The sequence below is a fragment of the Limulus polyphemus genome, unplaced genomic scaffold (assembly GCF_000517525.1).
Source record: "Limulus polyphemus unplaced genomic scaffold, Limulus_polyphemus-2.1.2 Scaffold29, whole genome shotgun sequence".
Lineage (NCBI taxonomy): Eukaryota > Metazoa > Arthropoda > Merostomata > Xiphosura > Limulidae > Limulus > Limulus polyphemus.
This window is the reverse complement of record NW_013665639.1, coordinates 404,620-427,078: the sequence shown is the minus strand read 5'-3', so window position 1 is coordinate 427,078 and position 22,459 is coordinate 404,620. Positions and strand designations below refer to the sequence as shown.

The following is a 22,459-nucleotide window of genomic DNA, read 5'->3' as shown; positions in this document are numbered from 1 at the left end:
ATTAAGCCTAAGAGCTAACCGGTTTCGCCAATAATATGATATCAAATGCTACCGTAAACTACTTGCACTTCTGAAACCAAACCAAGTGTTTATATATATCTCAAGTTTTATCACTAATCAGTTTTGTCAACTGAAATCAAGTTATACCTTAGCTAAGTTTGAAATCGTTAAACGGTTTTGTTCAGCGATAGCAAACTAAATTTAGATCAAGCGTTATGGTAAATCATCTCTATTCACTGAAGTCAAAATCACTGATTATGCCCTATGCTAATCTGTAGATTTTTAGAAATATAATAAAAAAATTCAAACAGGTAATAGGATGATTTTCTGTTTGTTTTTTATTTGCGACAAAGTTACTTAGCCGTCCCTAATCTCGATCTGATAGTTTGGAGGAATGGCACCTTGTCAAAACCTACCGTAAACTCTTGGGTTACACTTGCATAACCGAATAGTTAAATTTGACAGTCACCCTTATCACGCACTCGCAGCCTGAACGCTAGGAACGCGATATACATATATATTTGTAGTAACGGAATGCGAACACTGGACACGTATATTCACAATCTGGCCCCACAAACCATTATGACACGCTTGGCCCAAATAGGACGAATTTATTGAACAACGAACCGAGCACAAGTTAAGTCTCATCTCTCAGTGTGTCAACGGTAAGTTTAGGAGCTTACAGTGCTAAATTCTGAGGTTCGATGCTCCGCTGTAGACAGAATGCAGATAGCCCATTATGCAGCTTTGCACTAAAACAACAATAACGGGTTGAGTCCCATATCTAACCTGTTGTTTCAATCCAATATTAAAAATCATATACTATAGCTAAACGGTCCGTTTTTTGTGAAATCGAGCTTGATCTAATTAAGAGATAAAACATTTTATCTTTTATTCAAAACTATACAGTGATGTCCATTAAATAATTTCTAACAACTAGTCAATTTCGTTTGTATAATGCTTTATATATTATATTAAATACAATATATATATGAAGTATTTTACAAATTCAATTTAATAATATAGGTAAAATACATAGAAATGATAGATCTTACCATTTTGTGATATTCTCCCTACATTTCATTAGTTTGAATTGGAAATTATTGTTTTCCATCTGTCATTTAATGACCAAATATTGTTAACATATATTTTCTATGCGATAAAGTATAATATTATTAAGAAAATTCTTAAATAATCGTATCCCAAAGTATTATATCATATGTTATTTTGTTTAAATATAAAAAAAACATCAGATTTGGACAGTGCACGCTGCTTTAAGTTTGGTCCGCGTACGAGTAGTATAGTTCTAAGACATATATGTATTTTTTTATCACTTAACTACCAAATAGTAACAAAACATTTGACACTGTACAATGTAATCCCACATGTAACGATATGATTTAAAAGTGTTATAATATTAACTTACAAGAAAATACTTTGCAAGGCTAAAGAAATCATGAAAATGATATATCGTACGATTTTGGGAAACTCTCCCTACATTTTGATGACATTATGACAACAAAAACATACTAATCTATAATGTTACAAAAATGTCACTCCTCTACTTAAAAGGTAGTTGTTATATTTTTTTCTCGTAGTCTAACCAAATAAAATGTTAACATGCGTTTCTATATTTTCTTTTTATATGACCTGTTTTACCTAGAATTAAAAATTATATGGTAAAATATCGTACTAGAAAGTCAACAATATGTTTTGAGTAAATTATTTACATTATATATAGTGTGAATATTTCTTTGATGTAGAGACGATGTTCAGATGTTAATAACGTTAGAAAAAACATTTATGGTAAAAGCTTAAGAGATTTGAATATGTGTACTTTATACCATCTTGAATCGTTAAACAAAGAACTGTTCATATAAATAATTTTTAAAGTATTATATTTTCATCGATAGGCTCAGTAATTATTCTTCAGCCAGTACTTCGAGCAAATGTTATCTTTTAAAACGATTCCTTGAAGTAGTTATTTTTATATAAAAAGAATTTGTTTATTTGTTTGGAATTAAGCACAAAGCTACACAATGGGCTATCTGTGCTCTGCCCAACCCGGTTTCTAGCGTTGTAAGTCTGCAGACATACCGCTGTGCCACTGGTGGGCAAAATGAAAAGAAGAAGAAATATACATTACAACACTGCACACTATAAAGGAATACAGAAGTGATTAGATAAGCATAAGTTTCGACAACTGCTGTTTATTTGTAATTAAGCACAAATATGCACGGTGGGCTATCTGTGCTGTGTCTACCACAGGGATCGAACCTCTAGTTTTATCGTTTCAAGTTCTCATGATTAACGCTAAGCTATCGCGAGGTTGCTGTTTAGTATGTTTTTGCCTGTATTTAAACTTTTCATTTCTTAACTTATTCACCATATGTAAACCCTGACAGTTGGATAAAACGTTTGTAGTCCCCATTACTATTATATCAATAAACATAATGATAATACTATTTTTTACACATTAATTTAGGCGAGGAGTAAAAGTAACTAAGGATTTGTTTGTTACACACTAGATAGCGGTACTTATACTTGCGAAAGATGACCTCAGCGACGGGGTAAGAGTTTCGGCACTGGCCAGCGGTGCAAAATTAATTTTGTTCAACAGAAATCTGAAACAAAAATACAGAAAATTAAAGTCGTATTTATGTATACTAACTACATTTTTATTAATCTTTTTATTTTCTATATCAAGTCGGGATTTTACTTAAAAAATGACACTACGTAATACCACTACCACTTTATAACATACATACACACACACACACACACACATACATACATACATATATATATATATATATATATATATAGTTAAGACGTTTCGGACAGGACATTTTTCTTCATATGTATAAATATATAACGCAAGATCAAATTTTAACGAGTTTAATAGCAGGAAAGCAGAAATACAGCGCTTTTCTAAAGTTAATCTTTTTGAGTTACTTTTCCACTAGTTTTTATTCAAATAATTTTATTTTTGTCTCCTTTTCAATAGAAAATAGATAGAAAATTTTACTTCCACACTTAAATTTCTTATTATTACTTTACATACACAAAAATAATAATAACTTGAAACTAATTATAAAACTACAACGTACATTATATATCATATAATCTGTAAAAAAATCGATTACTTTGAACGTAATAAAGATTTCGTTCTAATATTACTAAATATCGCAACTCAAAAAAGAAAAAATACGAAGAAACCGCTTTGAAACTTTTCCTCAAAACATATATTTTCTTAGTTTTCGAAAGAGAATGCTAACGCGTTGACGTAAACCAGTCTGCAGAAAGAAAAGGTTCATTAGTATTTGACTCAAGTGACCATTCAATTAAATAAGGTAATATATAAGTTGACAAATGTTATTTTAAATAAATTGAAAAGTCATTTGTGTGTTTTAATCTTTTTATTCTACCGTTAACTAAATTATGCAACAGTACTTTATCAGGTGTTATTGGGTTGTTTAAGTATTCGATTCGATTATTTAGCCAGTGCAATATTTGACTAAAGACAAATCAGCTAGAAAAACTGGATGAACGGAATAAAACGTTTCAGATTTAGTTTTTACTTTAAGCCAATTTTCGTTATATTTTAAAATCTGACCTTTATAAAGATTTAAAAAAATACTAAATCTAAATACGTCAAATGAAAATAAAGAAAAATTAAATATCCCATTTGTTAAACTAAAATATTAAAATTAGAAGTAATCAGGTTTTACTTTATTAAACCAAATATTTCCCCTGTACATAATAAAAGTATGCCCTTGCATTTACTATATTATCATTTTTATCATTCTTATAGCAACTATTAAGATGGCATAAAGCTGATAGTAAAAATCACGTTTGTAAAAATATAACGAACATTCGCTATGATTCAGTACTTACTGTTTCTTTCAATAAGACTATAGCTATGTTATGCTTGTATTACATGATCTATGAATAAAGCCTTACGTATATGTAGTTTCGTGATGCACGTCTTCAAAGTAACACTTTTTATGTAACATCTTCAAGTTAATGTGTGTTTTCTGCAAACTTTTCATCGATGAAAGTACTAGCTATCACTTTATGTTTTAAGAAAAATGTTTTTTTAAAAATCATATAGACACCCCACCCCCCTCTGAGTGGTTACGAAAACGTAGGTGATACATTAGTCAAGAATAAAAAGTAGCGATTCTTGAAAAGATCTCATTAATTTTACAGACTTATTCTTAACGACTCTGAAAGTTTGTGCAAATATGATCTAAAACTGTTAATATGTCATTCTAAATTAATTGGAAATTGTTGAATGTGTCAACACAATATATGAAACAAATAGAATAAAAAGTCAGCACTCACAGTCTTGGTGTAAAATACCCGTAAGTGATCTAATGTGATAAAAATTGGACATACTATCTGAAATTCGTAGCGAACAAAAATAAAAATACATCATTTTATGTAAATCAGGGATGAGGCGAATACTGGAGATCAGTAAACGAATGCAAATACGAATACTTCATATTTTAATACAAATACAGGAAAAATGCTAAGTATTCGAATACGAACACGAATACATAGGAATGTATTATTGAATTCTTTGTCAGGTAATATTCAATAATGATAAAACAACATATTAATACTATAAGATTTAGATACATTTATTTTATAAAATAAACTTGTTAGAAACTGAAACAAACAAAATTTGAACAAGTAATAACATTTCAATACTTTTATTTTTCAGAATGCAATAACAAAGTTTTAGAACAAAAACTATATTCTTAAAGGAGACTTATAGATATTATAACTGTCCATTGTTCTTTATGAACATCAGTCTCTAAATGTCTTGTCAGTGAGGCGCCAGCGATCAGGTCTGAGGGTTTTACCTCTGATGCTAAACAAACGCTCAACTGGGACAGAGGATACTGGAATACTCAAGATAGCGTTTGACTAGTAGAGATAAAGTAGGAAAGTTTTTGTTTTCTTGGATCTTCCAGTAAACTAGAGGGTTACTTTCTACAGGAATGCAAGGACCATCGAAGTAGGTGTTGATCTCTGTATCCTCTGAAGATGAGGTGACTGGTATCTTAGAGACAGCAAAAAAAAACAACACTAAAGAGCTTACTTCTTTTATGAGGGGGTGATTTACAGTTCTCTTTTGGTTCCATGGCTTGTTGAGGAAATTCTCTTGACTTCTTGCTGCAAGAGCATTCGAGTGGATTCATAGACCATAGGTCTAATGAAACACCAGTCAAAGTTTAAATTTGGGATCCAATGCTGTAGCCAAGCAGAAAACACTTCGTTGCTCATACTGAGTCAGCCGGGCGTGAACATATTTTTTTCACTGCAGAGACAAGATTGAAATTGTATTTGCACTGCATGGTGTCAACCTCAGTAACCAGCCTATAAACACATGGCACTACATAACTGGAAGTAGCAATGTTCTGACACTGGGTGAAATCTGTTGTCTCTTCAAAAGGTGTCAGTATTGTCATAAAATCTACAAGCAGAGTTCAATCATGAAAAATAAGTTTCGATGTACCAGTATCTACATCATCCAACTTCTCCTGGGGAATCTTCAATAAAGACTTAATCATTTTAATTTCTGAGTTCCATCGTGTAGGTGTTACCAACTGAACTGTGGCCACTCCCTCAAGTAGATCAGTTGCTTGCGTTGATTTTCGAATGTAGGACACTATGGTTGATGCTTTGGAAATTACTTTCAGCAGTGGTCCAGCTTTTTATGCCATCCCTGACCACACGTTGTAGCGTGTGGGAAAAGTAGAGGTCATGTTCAGAAATAAGTTTGGATAAATTGTCTACTGATTTAGATTCATCCAAAAGTTCATATTCTGAGTCACTATCTGTAGATGAGCTATCACTATTTCACACTAGGTAGTGTTTGTGGTTCAAATCCAGGCAAGCAGAAAGCCTTGGTCATGTTGGATACATTATCAGATGTCACATATGATACCTTGTTGTTGATGTTAAAGAGATTTGTTATTTCGTCATATTGAGCTGCAATGTTATCAGATATGTGACCTATTGAAACGCCAACATGTCATCCTGACTGTTTGCATTTCCAGTCAAGCATAAAATGACCAGTGACTCCAAGAAAGCTGCGCATTTGTCTGCTACTCCAGATATCCACAGTAATATTGGTGTTGGGTACAAGTTGCAGTAGAGAGGTGATTTTGTTTTGTTGGACTTCATCAAACCTGCTGTCGATCAACGTTGTGGGCAGAAGAAGAATATACCGAAAATCCATGGCTACAATTAGATCTTGAAAATCTTTTGACTGAGAAAGGTTGCAGTGTACTGGCAATACAATTGACGAGTTCGTTAGTGATGTGCTTCTGACAAGGGTGTGTAGACTTCTATTTAGTTGATTCTGTACAATACGCTGCTATTATAGGCTGCTGGATCTGGACGGAAGTACCAGAGCCAGATGTAGACTTCTGTAGCTCTGCTTCATGATTACGCTAGAAATACAAAAGCGTATCTCAGTTATATAATATAAAATATAGTTTATAATAAAAATATATAACAATAACTAAAAATGATGAATATAGTTTGTTTGGAATTATGCACAAAGCTACACAAAGGGCTATCTGTGCTTTGCCCACCACGGGTATCGAAACCCGGTTTCTAGCATTATAAGTCCGCAGCCATACCGCTGTGCCACTGGGGGGCATGAATATAGTTAAAAACATGAGAAATGTATAGAATATAGTTAATAATGATAAAGATAATAAAATATATATCATAATAAATAAATACATCAGTTATATGATATAGAAATTAGTTTATAATATAATAATAGAAACATATAATACTAAATATACAACATAACCTCACGTGATTTTCTTCGTGTTTTCATTTTTCTTCCGTAAGAAGAGGGAAAATCAACCCATCACGCGTTTCCAGCTATTCACTGTCTACAGTCTAATTACCTCTGAAGATGCGACTTTCTATTTGTATCTGAATAAAATGACTCTGAGATTGCTTTTCGGTGGCCATATTTTTTTCTGCTATTTAATTCGTGAGAATGGGCCAGTTGGGACATAGTTTAATGTCTGTTACAATTTACAAGTCTGCCCAATCGTCTTTTCCTTAGTCAGTCATCAGAATTTGGCAGGCACGGTTTTTCAAGTTGCAGAGGTATTATTTTTGGTTGATATTATTGATGAAATCTTACGATAAGTATCTTTGAACTGCTAGTAAAGAAACTGTTTTTGAGAACGACGTCACTTTGAAAATCCAGGAGATCTTTACTCTTACTCATTGTAAGCTAACCATGATACAACCACATTTCTGTATTTAGGGTGTTCAGGCAGTTAACTGAAATATCACATTCTACGTCTATTTAGCCTATTTACGTAAATTTTTAGAATGTTTTTCAAGCGTATGTAGGAGTTTCAATAAAGTGATCAAACAGAAAATTGTACGCAAAAGCTTCATTACGAATAAATAACATACTAGCTTCTTTGTCAAGAACAGTACGACAGAAATATTTCAGTAATTCAACTTAAGCGATCCTAAAGGTTTGGTTATTCAGTTGTTTTTTTTCATCCAAATGGAAACAGACATTTTCGTATTTAATCAGAAAGTGTGACATCACTTTATTAATAAAGTGTAACATATTTAGATATCAGCTTCAAAGTGTAGCTCAAAAACCTGTATCTACGATTTTTTAAAGAATTGCTTTGTTTATACACGTAGCATGCTTTTCAGGTTTGAAGTTTCAAAGAAATCTAGTTTCCAAACAACATAAAGAATCCGTAAACGAGAAAACTCGATGCTACCATACTAAAATGAGACGAATTAACAAAGTAATGTTTACAATATTATGTTACTTTGTAGAAGAGGATGTGGAACCATTGGTCAAGGGCAGTTTTCATAGACATAAGAAATTCAAAGGAGAGAATATTGACACCGTACATAAGCTGTTGGACAGAGTTGACCAATGAAATAAACTGATTTGCTGTAGAAATATTAGTTCACGTCATATATCTTTATTGATAAAAAAACAAGCTAAAATAACTATACTTAGTCTTAGACAGCACATAGTATTAACTTAGTATATTACCAAAATTATCACAAATCTGATGTTTATAAAAATTCAAACCTTAGGATTTCGGCTTATCACTTTGTCTTATTTTTTTACTTTGGTAATACAAACTTAATATATATATACATACATATGAATAATAGCATTATCTTCTATTACATTCACAACAGAAAGTAATATTAGCAATGTTCAAAGTCATCATTATCAAACGTTTGTTTTTATAAAATATTTTAAGAAAACAATGCTACTTTTTATTTTTATTTCTCTACACTATTTTCAAACGCTGTTTATATATGTGTGTGTGTTGCGTGTAGTTCGGAATTTTGAAAGTTGCGGTTTGACGCCGAAACCCCACAAAAAAAAATGCATTTGCAGTAAACTTGATTTTTAGCACAAATCGTTAATTGTGTTTAATATAAAGATGCATTAACTGTTAGGACTATTGTTATAATATTTACACTGTTATATATGAAGTAGTTAGGACATAATAGCCGTATTTACAAAATGCTCAAACTCGTAGAACAAAGCACAGCGGTGATTCGCATTACCCTGTACCAGAATTCTGTAAAATCTAGATATAAAACGCTTCAGTTTATGTTATTGGGTCATCCTGATGCTCCAGACAGTGTATCCTGAAGCTGTTCTATTACACGTGGCTGGGTAAACGATTGAACTTGCAATCCGTATGACAGTTGATAACAAAAGTTAAGTGTATGCTATTTTAATGATCTTTGTCTTTCTTAGTTCAGTCAAGATGATGAATTTAAAATTCAACGAAAGGCTTCTTCGGCGGCGACTTGTGGGAAACAAAAGGTAGATCTGAAATGTTATTTTTAAGCATCTGTATTTATAATCCGAAACGTACAAATTAAGAAGGATGTGGAAAATACATGCACAGTTTACGTGATTTTTAACAGATATGGGTAGCCTATTGATTTCCAATGCTTCGCCAGCTTTGGGCTTTCAAATTGTAACTTTTAAATCTTATGCCGCATTTATAGCACTTCAGAAAAGCTTTTATCTCTCATTGTCTAATGTAATTTAGAACCTGAAATGGATTTTGATCACAAATATTATAATTGCTGGTTTTCAATGCTTCGCCAGCTATCAGCATTCAAACCGTAACTTCAAACACCAAATATTTATTTTAAAAGTATAGATCATTTCAAACTCTTTGTTCAGAATTCTAAGTAAAATTTATTTAAATTCTTTAAAATTTATTTCAGATGTTATTTTTAGACAGAATTAACCTTAAGATGCTAAAACAAATTAAACAGAAAACAAAGTAACTCGTGTGAATCCATTTTTTTCTATCGAAAATGCGTGCTGCAGTAACACCTATTGGTTAAATGTTTAAAATAACAAACGTAAACACATTTGTAAAATGCAATGATTTGTTGCATTTGGCATCTCTGTATTTAAAGCGTTTCAGCAGTTACCTAACTTATCACATCGTAAGTCCATTTCATATATATATGCAAATTTTTAGAGTGTTTTGTAAATTTATGTAGAAGTTTTAATAAAGTGACCACTAAGAATTACTGTACACAAAAGTTTGATCAGTAATGAATAATAATACACTAGCATTTCTGTAAAGAACATCCAGGATCGAATCCCTACAATAATTGAAGTATATGGTGGTTAAATGTTTAAAATAACTAAGTGCAACCATTTGTTGCACTTAGTATAGATACTGCGTTAGACAAGGCCAAGTTTAAATTAAAAATTCGTTCCCACACGAAAAGTTTTGTAAAATCATCAGGTGATCAGACATGATTTTAGCATTCTATTTGCCAGGTTATGAGGTAACTATTTTTCAACATCAGATGACAAAATAGTGCCCAGTCACAAGACATTGTCTGCTATGTATCTTAACTATGAACCATGTGCCTACACGTTTTAATCTTGTAACAATATTCTCATCACTAATACTTCATGTAGTAGGTTGTAAAACTACCCGCATGTGCCAGAGTAATTAACTTTATAAGAAAGGTGTTTTTTATTCTTCAAAGTCAACCTGTATTTATATGGAATTTACAAATATGATGCTTCTAAATCATTCTTGTCAATTGATCAGCAGAAAATTTGTTTAAAATACTAAAAACAAATATGAAGTTCTATATAGTTCGATTCAACATTTGTGAACAAAGTGATAAGTTAAATCCTCTCGAAAGGTCGTGCGTATAACATATAATTCATCACTAAATGATGCCTCACTTTTTCTTTAGATTTCAATTTCTTCAGCTGTTTAATAATATGATAAAAAGTTATTATTACCGACTTTCCCAGCAGAAGTTTATCCTCCAAAAAGCTACTTCATCTACTTGATCAACTTATAAATATGCACTTGTTGTTTCTTCCTATAAAAAAACCCTGATCACAATGGAACACAAGTGACTGAGTTACCTTGCTATATTTATCCAGCACAATAATTCAACAGTATATTAGAACTGACTACGTAGCCCACCGAATACTGTATAACACTGTTTTTATTTTCTAACTTGGGTATTATCTATCAGTCAGTATATAATTTTTGGCACGAATATCTTAACCAACACTTTATACACATCTCTATTCTATTACATGTTGAATCTCATGGCCAAAGATAGGGTGTAACCCCATGCTGGCCTGCCAGCTCTATTGAGGAACTAAAATGAAATTCAAAACGTAAAAATTGTTTTCTTTTATACGTCACTTACAATGGTATGCAGGAAACGGTACTGTTAGCTACTGGGTTGCGTTTTACGGTGTTGACTTCTATTATCTGAGTATTGAAATTAATCTGCAATATGAGACTTTTAAGGCTGAAAAATAGAATGTATATACTTAGTATTTGAACAAACGTATAGACGATAATTACTTGTTCAAGCAAACATGATCACTTATGCATTTTTTAGATATTTCAAATATGAATTTAGCAATTTATCTATATTCAACCCTTTTATTCTTTGGTTTAGAGAACAACAACAACAAAAAAAAAGACCCGGATCGATCAAGTGCATTATTTAACGAAAGAAACTAAACTCCTGTTGTTTTCAAGCATCCTTAAGCCATGAGCTGAGCTTCAGTAAAACTATTGATCTAGAGGAAACATAATAGCTTTGATTTTAGAAGAAAGAATAAACACAGAATAAATTAAATAAATGCATAGAGAATTTCTATGGCTGAGGTATTTTGGTACACAAAAACTTAAGTCTGGGTCATGTTTCTGTGGTCCACTTTAGGTGTTCATTTGTTATAATGTAAACAAACTGACAACAAATGGCGACCAAATCAAATAAAATCACTTATTGCAATTAATGATTGAGGATTCAATATTTCAAAATCTTACAGTTTATAATGCCCTTAGCTATATGTATTCTGTTTCATGATAATCGACGTGTCAAGTTTAATGGATTCATTATTAATCACTTCCTGCACAATATTAATTTAAATCCATTATTTAATTAAGTAATTTTCGACTTTAACCTTTGACGTATTTTACCGAAAATGTTTTCAATTTCCAGAAGACACTAATGTCATAATTTGAAATCATACAAAATTAAGAAACTCGCTCTTCATATTTGTCGTTACGACATACTTCTAGTGGCAGGAGAGCAGGCTAAATTATAATACATACGACATTTGTTAAATGTGTCATAAGTCTTTGGGGACATATGTGTTTAAGCTCTGAAAAATAACAGCGGAAACCATTAACAAATACTACTGAAGGACAAACTAAACTAATGGTCGGGACAACGAACCTTTAGCTCAGAATCTCTAGCCCATAAACACAACTGTATCCAGTCTGGTCATCAAATCACACAAAATGCAAGACGTATCTAAGAAACATTCATTTCTTTCTTAACTGCTGATTTGGTTATTTCAAAATCTAGGCTTAACTCCAACTAAAACACTGTTAAAATTAGATTTATTAAAACTGTTTGTTTTTTCAGGAAATAACCTATAATTTTAAAATATTTAATGGTTTGAATAAACTAGAAATTTACATTTCGAGGAACTAAAAAAATGTACGTATTAAATGAGTTAGAAATTACAGCTGTAATTCTTAGTCCTACAAAGTAAAGAAATTGCGTCGATGTTTATGTAATAGCCAATACGAGTCAAGTCATGTATTTTCGCGTAAAACTCACAGAGGTCAGAACATCTTACTTGTGTGTAGATTAATTTTAAATATTTACATATATTACTGTTGAATTTATTAGCCCTTAAATCTGACCATTTTATTTATACCACACTTGATATCCTATTTCTTTTATCTTATTTAAAGTAAAGCAAATCTTCTTTTGCATCAAGCCAAAAAAGTGAAAACGTGATGTAATATAGATACAATATACGATATTAAACGAAAACGTTTGTTTGAAGTTAAGCACAAAGCTACATAGTAGGCTATCTATTCTCTTCCCACCATGGGTATCGAAACCCGATTTCAAGAGTTGTAAGTCTGTAGACATCCTGCTATACCAGTGGGGGGCTGAAGAAAAACAATAGTCATGCAGTTCGACTAAACAGATCAGTATAACATCATTTCTTTAAAACAAGTAAGAATTTTATTTTACACAATTTTCCGTTTATGACAACATTCTATAATAATTAAGAACTTCTACAAATGCCTTGTGGTTAATTATTGTAGATGTTTGGAGCATACGTTTGAAATTTTCATGGAAAATCCTGAAATTATCTGACAGATCTTAACTAAAACTGTACTACTTTGACCGTTGTGTGAAAATTTACCTCTAAATCAATAAAATAAAAGCTAGCATTAGAACAAGTTGCACCTAAAGTTTGAAGATAGCTGTGTGTTACATAGTTATGTAACTAACGTTAAAATATTGATATTTCAAAGTTACATTTCAATTCAATATTTGAGGTGCAAACAGTTATAAAACTCGAATAATATCGAACTGTTTTCTTTTCATATTTCATATGAATAAGGTGATATCATGTATTGTCGAAATGTAAATATATTGACAAAATAAGAATAAGAGCATTATCATATGTTGTATTTGACTTTCTTTTTTTTCGTTTGTTAAGCAAAAGCTTGAATGTAGCTTAAATTATACATTTTTAACATAAAACAAATTACGCTAAAAATGATGGTTGAATAAAATAATGGTAAAAAATTAAATAAAGTTTATACAAATTTTCAGGAAAAATATAAAGTTGTACAACAGTAAGAAAATATTTTCGTAACTACATGTAGACTACATAAAATACTAATGTCATTTACATTATATGATTTTTGTGTTTATTACAGCTTCGGTTATGAAACAAGATGCATTACAAATAATATTATAAAACTTTAGTAGTATCAGAAGATTAAAATGGTAAATAAATAATTTAAAGTAAGTGAACAGCAGTTACAGTCACATATAGATAGATCAAGCTCTCATTTCTTTATAGGAATAGTGTAAGTCTTGCCTTTTTTATCACGCCGTGATTATTTTACTGCAGATTTGAAAGTGTAGTTTTGAACCAGGATATAAAAAAATAGACAATTCTTCTGTGACTATGTTATATAGCTGCCATGAACTGGTTAAACTAACTTTCAAAAGATCCATTTCAATTGTTTTTGTGTTGTTTTTGGTCTTATAGAAAAATTAATAAGCCATTATTTTGATATTGATGGGAGAGATGGAAAGAAAGAGAAAATGATGTCGGATGTACATTAATCATGACGAAGGATAAAAAAGGAGGGATGAAATAAAGGTTGGTATTGAAGATCTCACTTTAGTCATGACGAAGGATAAGGAGGGTACAAGTGAGGATGGATTTTGAAAACCTTATGTTAGCCACAATGTTAAAGATCTGACGCGAGTCATGATGGGGAGAGGCTTGATTTAGGAATGAAATGAAGTTTCGTTTTGAAAGCTTTACCAGACACTTGACAGAACATAGGATGAGTGAGAAAATGGTGTATTTGTTTTTTGTTTTGTTTTTGGTTGTGGTTTAATACCTGGCCTGAGCTCTGAAAGGGAATATAAAGAGAAGAGGGAATTGTATTTATGGTTGGAGACGATTTCTGAATCATGATGGAATACTTAATTTTATGTTTTACCGTGTAATTATAAAAGAAGATCCTCTCGAACTCACCTTCGACTTAGAATGTCAGGAGTTGATGTAACACTACTTTTATTGCTTCCTGGCTCACGTGAAGTGCTAGCATCTCTCAAACGTTGTTCATTTTCACCAGATTTTGGAGATGACATGATGGGCGTCATGGTAACAAGCGGTTCCACAGGGACATCAGTCTTTGGCTCTGTGAAGTTCTGTTTGTATAGACCAGGAGATCCAACAGTTGATACTTCCTTTTCGATTGATGGCTGCCTGCTTTCTATGTGTTGTGGAATTTTTTGACTATCACCATAACAATGAGTACACCAGAGATAAAATGCCGTGACAGGCACTGCTAAAACTAGACATAGAGCGCCTCCTAGAAACATACCTATGTTTTTCTTCCAGTAAATTGCTCCGAAAATAAGTAAGATCATTCCTGTAGCAAATAAAAATATTGCAGTCACCATCCATGCTCTGATAAGTATTATTCTGCAAAGAGATTTCTGCTGGGTTTTACCAGATCCTTTGAAAGGTGGATTGGGAGACCCGTTTGGTTTTTGAGACTCCTGTGTTGATTCGTCGCTCATTTTCGTTTGAATAAAATAGGGAAGGAGAAACGAATCTATAAAGAATATTTAAAACAAGGTGAGATATAAACCTCTTACCATTGTTTGTAAACTTTAATTTGTCACTGACTCATAATTCGTATTCTATAGAGTTTGCAACTGATGTTTTACAGAAACTATAATCTAATTTACATAAAGTATGATTAGAATCTTGAGATAAAAAACTTTTCTGAAGGCAGTTGACAATTGACATTTCAAACGGCTTTTTTATTAACTTTTACATCTCTTAAGAGTCCAACTGAATGGAATATAAATTTTTTAACTCCTTTACGCCATTAATAATATTTCTATTGATATAAAACAACAGTTGTTTGTCATTCTGAATAATTTTAATGTAATTATGGAATTACATAAGCGCAAAAAGTCTCGTTTTGGTGAAAAAAAAAGAAATCAACAAATAACTCAACAACATAATTTGTTATATTTTTTACTTGCAAGATTTTGATTGCTTTTTTACTTTTCTTAAGTTACAGAAAATTTCTCAATTTTGTAACATTTCACTTTTTGATAGTGTCAGCATAACTAGTTTCAAAAATGAAATAAATATGTATAGTTTAGTCAACTAAAACGGCATTTCTTTGAAAACTACGCAGCAGAGTGGTAAATGATACAGATTATACATTATTTACATATCTGTTTAGCTTTGTATTGTCTTTCTAAAAGTAATTATATATATATGATTTTCTGATGTTTTATACTTTTAAAGGTTTATATCTTTGAAAGTAATATTTAATTAACAAAATAAATAAAATTCAGTTGATGGAAACTAGAATCTGATGGCGTCGATTGAGTAGAATTGCTATTCTGTTGTTCTAAGTTGATTTTATCTTACTTGTACTAAATAATAGAACGTTTTAATTTCTGTCTAAAAAGCAGAAGTTTAGAATTAAAACACTTTATGAGATTTCAAAAGCGTCGAAATGTTTTGTCACGTCTTTTAGTTAAATTAAATTTTTATTTTGGAAAGAATATAGCATATTAGATTGCAAGATAAAAGCAACAAGAAAATGTTAAAACCAAGCAAAGTTAACAATTTATTTATTTGTAAATATAGGACGCCTATTGGTTATAATTAAATAAAATTTTGCAAAGTTTACAGAATATAATCGACCATCTTTTACATTACTTTTTATTTTGCTTCATTGTAGAGTTTTTTTATTTAATTAAACAAAATACTTACATATAGCCCCCCCTCCACACACACACACACAGTGGCTCAATGTAAGATTGAGAGCTTACAGGGCTGAAAATCGAGTATCGATACTCGCGGTATGTAGAACACAGACAGCCTATTGTGGAGCTTTTTTGTTTAAAAAACAAACAAACAAAGCTTTCCTATATACAAATAAATGTCTTTCTAATGCTGATATATAATCGAATTCCTATGTGCCATATCCAGTGCCGACGAGGCCTTTCGCCTGATACCAGGAATTGTAAAAAGCTTTATCGTGATTACTTTCATTTTAAAATTCTTTGACGCAATTCTAAAATATTTTTGTTTGATATCAAAGAAAATATTCGGTTCTAATTTTTTGTAATTCATTTTGTTAGAGCAAGTTTAAATACTGGATGGTAATTTGCTAGTCTATCTTCTAATTCATAATAATTTGTTGACATATATAGTTTTTCAAGCAGAATTAGACAGCTGTTTACAATTATATTGTAACCTGAGACCTAACAGTTCGGCAACTGATGCTTAGAGAGCAGTATTTTTTCTTTTAAGTTAAATATGACACAAAAAAGAGGACGTAGACAGTGGCTTTGCCAAACATTAATACAAAATATATGACACAATGCAGTGGTTAATTAAGTAAATGTATTTATAGATTTGGCTTACTTTTGTGACTTTCTGTAAAATCAGATGTCAATGATAGAGACAGTGTATTTTGAATTACACCATGCCTGAGCTACTTAAAAGTTTCTGTAATTTTACTTTTACAAAAGAATGTTCGCTACAAAGAAAAACCATAACAGTAATTTCTACGGACTCTATTAATTATACAAGAGGCTCACTTACAATACAAGTTCCATTTCGATAAAAAGAAAACAGTACTAAAAATTATCCACAATTACATTCAATCAAACACAAAAAATCGAATTCACCAAAATCTTGACAGAATTGTGCCTTAGATTAGACTGACATTGATTAACTGAAGATTGAGTTTCCGTACAGTTGTTAAAACAGAAGTATGGCTTCAAATCTGAAAGTTGGTGGCCATGTATATTTTGTTTTCTAAACTTTACTAAGAACAGAATTATTCAGGTACTTTTCACATTTTACTTAATTATAAATAAAAAAATTGATATTCAAACAAACAATGAACTCTTTTGTAACAAAAGTTAAAAATGAATAATATTTTTTCTGTCAGTTCAAGTAAACTAAGATTGTAAAGAGAAAGATCAGAAGAAAAAAAAACCAACTTCTCTGTAACTTATTGTTCTACAACGTAAATAAATCTACTGATAAGATAACATATCATGCTGAATATTTGGGATCTTGCTTAAATAATTATGGATAAGTTTCAACACGTCAAAGTTTCTTATAAAATACATTCAATAAATAAATGAAATTGTTTATATTTGTCGGAAAGAAATCAGTCATTATTACAAGTTAGCTTGTGAGGTTGAAATCTCATTTTCCTTTCAGAATTGTGCAACGTATATAATATAAATAATCATTAGGCTAATATTGAATCCAAAAATACACTCGCAATCCATATATATAGGTATTTCCTTTTAGTAAAAAAGCAGTTTGAAGTAACACCAGTTTATTTTATATCCCTATATAACACTGGCAAAATACGAGTGGGGTAATACTTTGTGGTGCAGCCTCTTGCACACATTGTGTGAACGAAATCAGCAATCCTTGTCTATGGTGTTTCAGGCCAATTCCTGACACAGAATCTGTATTAGCGAGCCCCAGAAATGCATTTATTTAGTAGCTTCCGCTTTCATGTGTTTAATGGGGTTCGTATCGGGTGATTGACTTGGCCGTGAGAAGTCATGATAACCTGACACTCTTTCCATCTTAGGGGGTGTCTGTTTACCAATGTAAGATCTTTGTAAATATATTACTAGTAAAGGGATTATTCAAACTTATCACCTCCGCCATCGAAGGTGATGGAGGTTATGTTTTTACCCCTGTGTGTGTGTATGTCTTTGTCAGCAATATTTCTCAATAACGACTGAGTGGATTTGAACAAAAGTGGGTATAAATTTGGACTATGACTCTACTTAGAAGTGATTAGTTTTTGGAAAGTCAAAGATCAAAGTCACAGCAAGGTCACTAAAATAAAAAAAACCCTATACATGCAACTATTTTTGCTCTATAATTCGGTCAACAATTATCGGATTTTGATGAAAGTTGGTGGACTTATATAGAATATTATTCTTGATTTTCCTGCCAAACATGGTCTATGTCCGTTGATATCGATGGACATACGGACACATTTTTTGAGGGACGAATATGATCAACGCTGCATGGCGGAGGTATGCGCTCTACTGTCAGGGCCCCTCTAATTGCTTAATTTAGTTCAATTATTTCGATATTTTATTTTAACAAGAAGTAATAGTAATGACATAAGAAAATATCGTACGTGAGAATTGGGTGCTTTTTCGATTCAGTCGCTGTTTATTGCAATAAATGGCTGTGTGAAAGGTTCTGACTTATACGTAACTGTTGTCATGGCAACGAATGTTCTCCAACATAAATATCAAAAAGATTAAATTAAGATCCTGCTTCGCTGTGTGCTTTCCGTGATGTCAAATGGGCAGTGATGTTCTAAACAAATCAATATTATTAGATTAAAGTTTAAAAACTGCACACAATGCCATTGTAAGATGCGTGTTCAAATATATTTCAACTATAAATATGATGTATGATGGGAACTGCACGTTTTAAGAAATGTATAAGCGTCTAGAAAAGAGCTCTATACTCATAAAAAGCTTAACGTAAAAGCTATATACTTGCCATGTAACAACGTTCTTGAAAAATCATTTATTTATTGGAAAGGGTTCTGCAGTAAAAAATCCAAAACTTTCATTTTCTTATTGTGTAACATTATTCTTCAAAACAAAAAGCCCCACCCCCCTCCACTGACACAGCAGCAAGTTTTCAGACTTATAACGCTGGAAACCAACTACAAACCAAATATATATATATATATTTTAGAAAGGTATGACAAGAATAAAAATCATTTATTGAGTAAAAATTTTATAAAAAATGCTTTAATTATCTTTTGATTACTTTCGAACTAAAACTTGAATTTTCTAATGTGTAATATCGTTATCAGCATAAATGCTTTAATTATTGGGTAAGTTCGTTATTTAACTGAAAACTTCGACTATTTTATGTGTAAAAATCATCTCAAATAATAAACAAATTATATAATTTCTTGCAGAAGATTATACTTTATTGTGTCGTTTTTGGAAAGATCACCTAAAAGTACCATTAAAATTTAAGCAGGGAAAGATTAAGACAGATGCGCTTTTATCAATTACTAAAATTAAAGCCCAAGACTCGTGAAAGTAATATTAAAATAAATAATTACAGAAGAAAGAAACATACAATTAACGTTTGATGATATTATAGTAAAATCTATACACTTTAAGATATCATAAAGCACACATAGTAAATGTGTTTCTCTAAAATGAGAAATAAATTCACCTTGTGTACAAAGTAAACCTATAAATTATCGTAAGAAGAAAAAATAAGGAATAATAATATTATAGCATTTTTAGATCAGGAAATTCTTTACAAATAATATGAAATAAGAAATAGCCAAACAAACATGTATACTTAAATACAAAATTACCTCACGATCTAGGAGCACAATACGTTTGTTCATGCAACAACATTTGTATCTGAAAAAAATTGGATAAGCTAGAAACTTTAAGAGCTTATACCGACCAATCCAACGTCAACTTGTTTCCATACTTGTGGATAACAAATGTTTCGTACTCGTGTCAAAAAACGAAAAAAAAAAAGATCAATATATTGATTATTTGTTTCTAGTTAAGCACAAAGCTGCACAATGAGCTATTTGTGCTGTGCCCATCTCGTGTACCAAAACCCGAGCTTTAGAGCTACAACCTTTCAGAATCAATATATGCAAGAAATAAACATAAAGCCTGCTAATATCTTTTGCTCAAAATAGCAAGAAATATAATGATATTAATAAACATATTTATATTAATCAAAGAAAGTAGTCTCTCAGTAGTGGAATTTATTTAAGTAAGCAGGAAAGTTAACTTTGTAATTAACTGAGTAATAATACTTTCTATACTCTTACACCAGTTGTGGGAAAATGTTTTGAAAGTCTGATAAAAGATGCTTCGAAAAGTCATTTAACAAAGTTTAAAATTTAGCATGGTTTCGCTAGGGAAAAATATTGCATTACTAATCTTTTTATCTTCAAACTAGATCGCTTCTGTGCAAAATATGTAATAAATACTATTATATCTTTATTACTTTGTGTTTTATTTAAAAGTACCCTTATTGTAAAATGAACATTTAATACTATTATCACTTGTACAATTCGTTATTTGACAGCCAAACGTGTTCTGATATGAGGACTTGTATTCGACTTTTAACATTGTCACATCTCTAAAACTTCCTAAATATATCTATCTGATTTAACAGTGACTCTAATTGTTAAATGTTGGTTGTTTCATTGCCTTAAAAGAAGGCTAGTAACAATATCTCCATTGTATATTGTACAAAATCATACCCTAATGCCACTATCTTCTTTATATATTCACTGCTGAAAATTGCCTCACAAGTAACACTAACTCATATCTATTGTTCTATCTTTCAAATTATATTAGGGATAAGACTGACAATATTAGGTGTAAGACTGACAATAATCATATTTTCATGTTTGTTGTTCAAACGCTAAAACTGCCTTACTATTAATGCTAACTCAGTTACTTCTCCTTTTCTATTACTAAATCTAGGATAGAGCTAAGACTAACAGTAACCTTTAAAATATCATTGTTCAAATGCACAAATTATTTCGTTTATAATATTGATGTTTTCGGTTTCGTAGTTTTGTCATTAAAGTGAATGATACTGTAAAGACAGAGTTATTTCATTACCTTATTGATAAATATATATATTCAGTCTGAATTATTACATTTTTTTGTTTTCTGTAATTTGGTCATATGTTATGAAAATTTTCTTATTTTGTAGTTTTACAAATTTCTAAAAAAATTGTGACAGCATTGCTTTTTACTTTTTCTACTTTAACAGTCAAGTTTGATGACATAAGTGAATACATTTAACATAAATTATTAATGTCTGAAGGGAAATATATAAGAACATTATTACATGGAATAAGCTTTTAGTATGATATAACAGGTATCGTTGACAGACTTACATCTCAGCAAAACTTACTTCATAGCACATTTAATCTTCCTTCGACGTTCTCCGTGTCACTGTCTTCCTACCAGCTCAGGCAATTTTTCAAGATAAGTATTTAAATATTTCTTCTGAATACACTTACACTTTGGCCTATAGAGTTTTATATTTTCGAGATGAGCCAATCCTACGAAAGGTGTTTCTAGGTGCTCTCTCACTTATTAAGATTTGAAGGAGCTTCTGTAACCGTATTACTCGTGTTTCGAAGCACGCGCTTGATCGCGTGCACAAAAGCTTCTGACAATTATATTGCACAAGCTTTCCCTAGCCAACTGTTGTTTAACAATAATAAAAGGCTTTTTCGGGCAGAATTAGTGTTCCTTTAATAATTTCCAGGGAGAGCAATGGAAGCAGTCCCAATAGACGACCTGATTTTGGTGGATAATGTCAACAAACCCTCACTTCTTCTTCTCTAACAGTCTCCCTCCATACCTAAGTGAAGTCACGTGAGTAATATTGATTTTTCTGGTTTACTTCTATTGCTTCAAGTTTACGTCATTCGGTATTAGGATAAAACCGTGAAAAACAATGTGCTTAAAATTCGTCTTTTTATTTATTAAGCTCACACTGATGCTATAAATATATGAAACGTCCGTATTTTTCTAATTATTACTATAATTCGATTTTCAAAATACTTCTAACAATTTTTTTATCCATCTATCCTTATAAATGTTTTCTTAAGAGGACATGACTTGTATAAAATATTTCTTTATATATGTCGAGCTCTTTCAATTGTCATTAAAGCAGGTTTATTCTACAGAGAAAAAATATAAGCACGGTCAGGTATGTATGTGATGGCTCTTTGAACAAAAACCTGAATTTCAGTAACATTTCACGAAGCATGATTTAGCAAATGTATATATCATGTTTGTTTGTACTTATTTTTCGTTATTTATTCTATTTCTGAAATATTAAGTATTTTAAAGACGAAAATATTCAGATTTGTTTCTTTGTAACTTGTAATGAGATTAATAACCAACAACTTTTTCAAGCTAATTCAAATTTTATATTTTTATTTCAGAAGATTGTCTTCTGAATCCAAAGAGGATGTTGGTTGATATAATGTGTAACCATTAGATTCAGATGCGTGATAATAGGAGCGAATAAATCTCTCATTAAAAGACGTAAATGCTTATATAGATACATTGCTCAACAGTAAGGAAAGTTTTATTATCACATTTCTTGAAGATAGCTTTTATATGCGGAAACATCTGTTAGCTAAGTTCTTGTACAGATATTAAAATATAACGTTGATAAACGGAAACATCGGCACATGTAGTTATGTAGATCTTGAAAGTCGAG

General features: G+C 31.1%; 1 protein-coding gene across 3 annotated transcripts in view; it reads right to left on the bottom strand.

Annotated features, from left to right (window-relative positions):
* The window catches only part of LOC111085850, a 45,060-nt gene extending 23,485 nt beyond the window's left edge, over positions 1–21,575 (bottom strand). The window contains exons 1-3 of one of the 3 annotated variants that reach the window (XM_022386349.1): positions 21,134–21,575; positions 14,150–14,735; positions 2,526–2,624 (exon numbers count right to left, since the gene is read on the bottom strand). In XM_022386349.1, the coding sequence (XP_022242057.1) occupies positions 2,526–2,624; positions 14,150–14,700 (650 nt within the window). In that variant the 5' untranslated portion in view covers positions 14,701–14,735; positions 21,134–21,575. Of the gene's footprint in view, positions 1–2,072; positions 2,625–14,149; positions 14,736–21,116 lie in introns of those variants that run through there. The other 2 variants (XR_002610632.1, XM_022386357.1) reach the window with 2 other exon arrangements.
* Between the last annotated feature and the right edge of the window lie 884 nt (positions 21,576–22,459).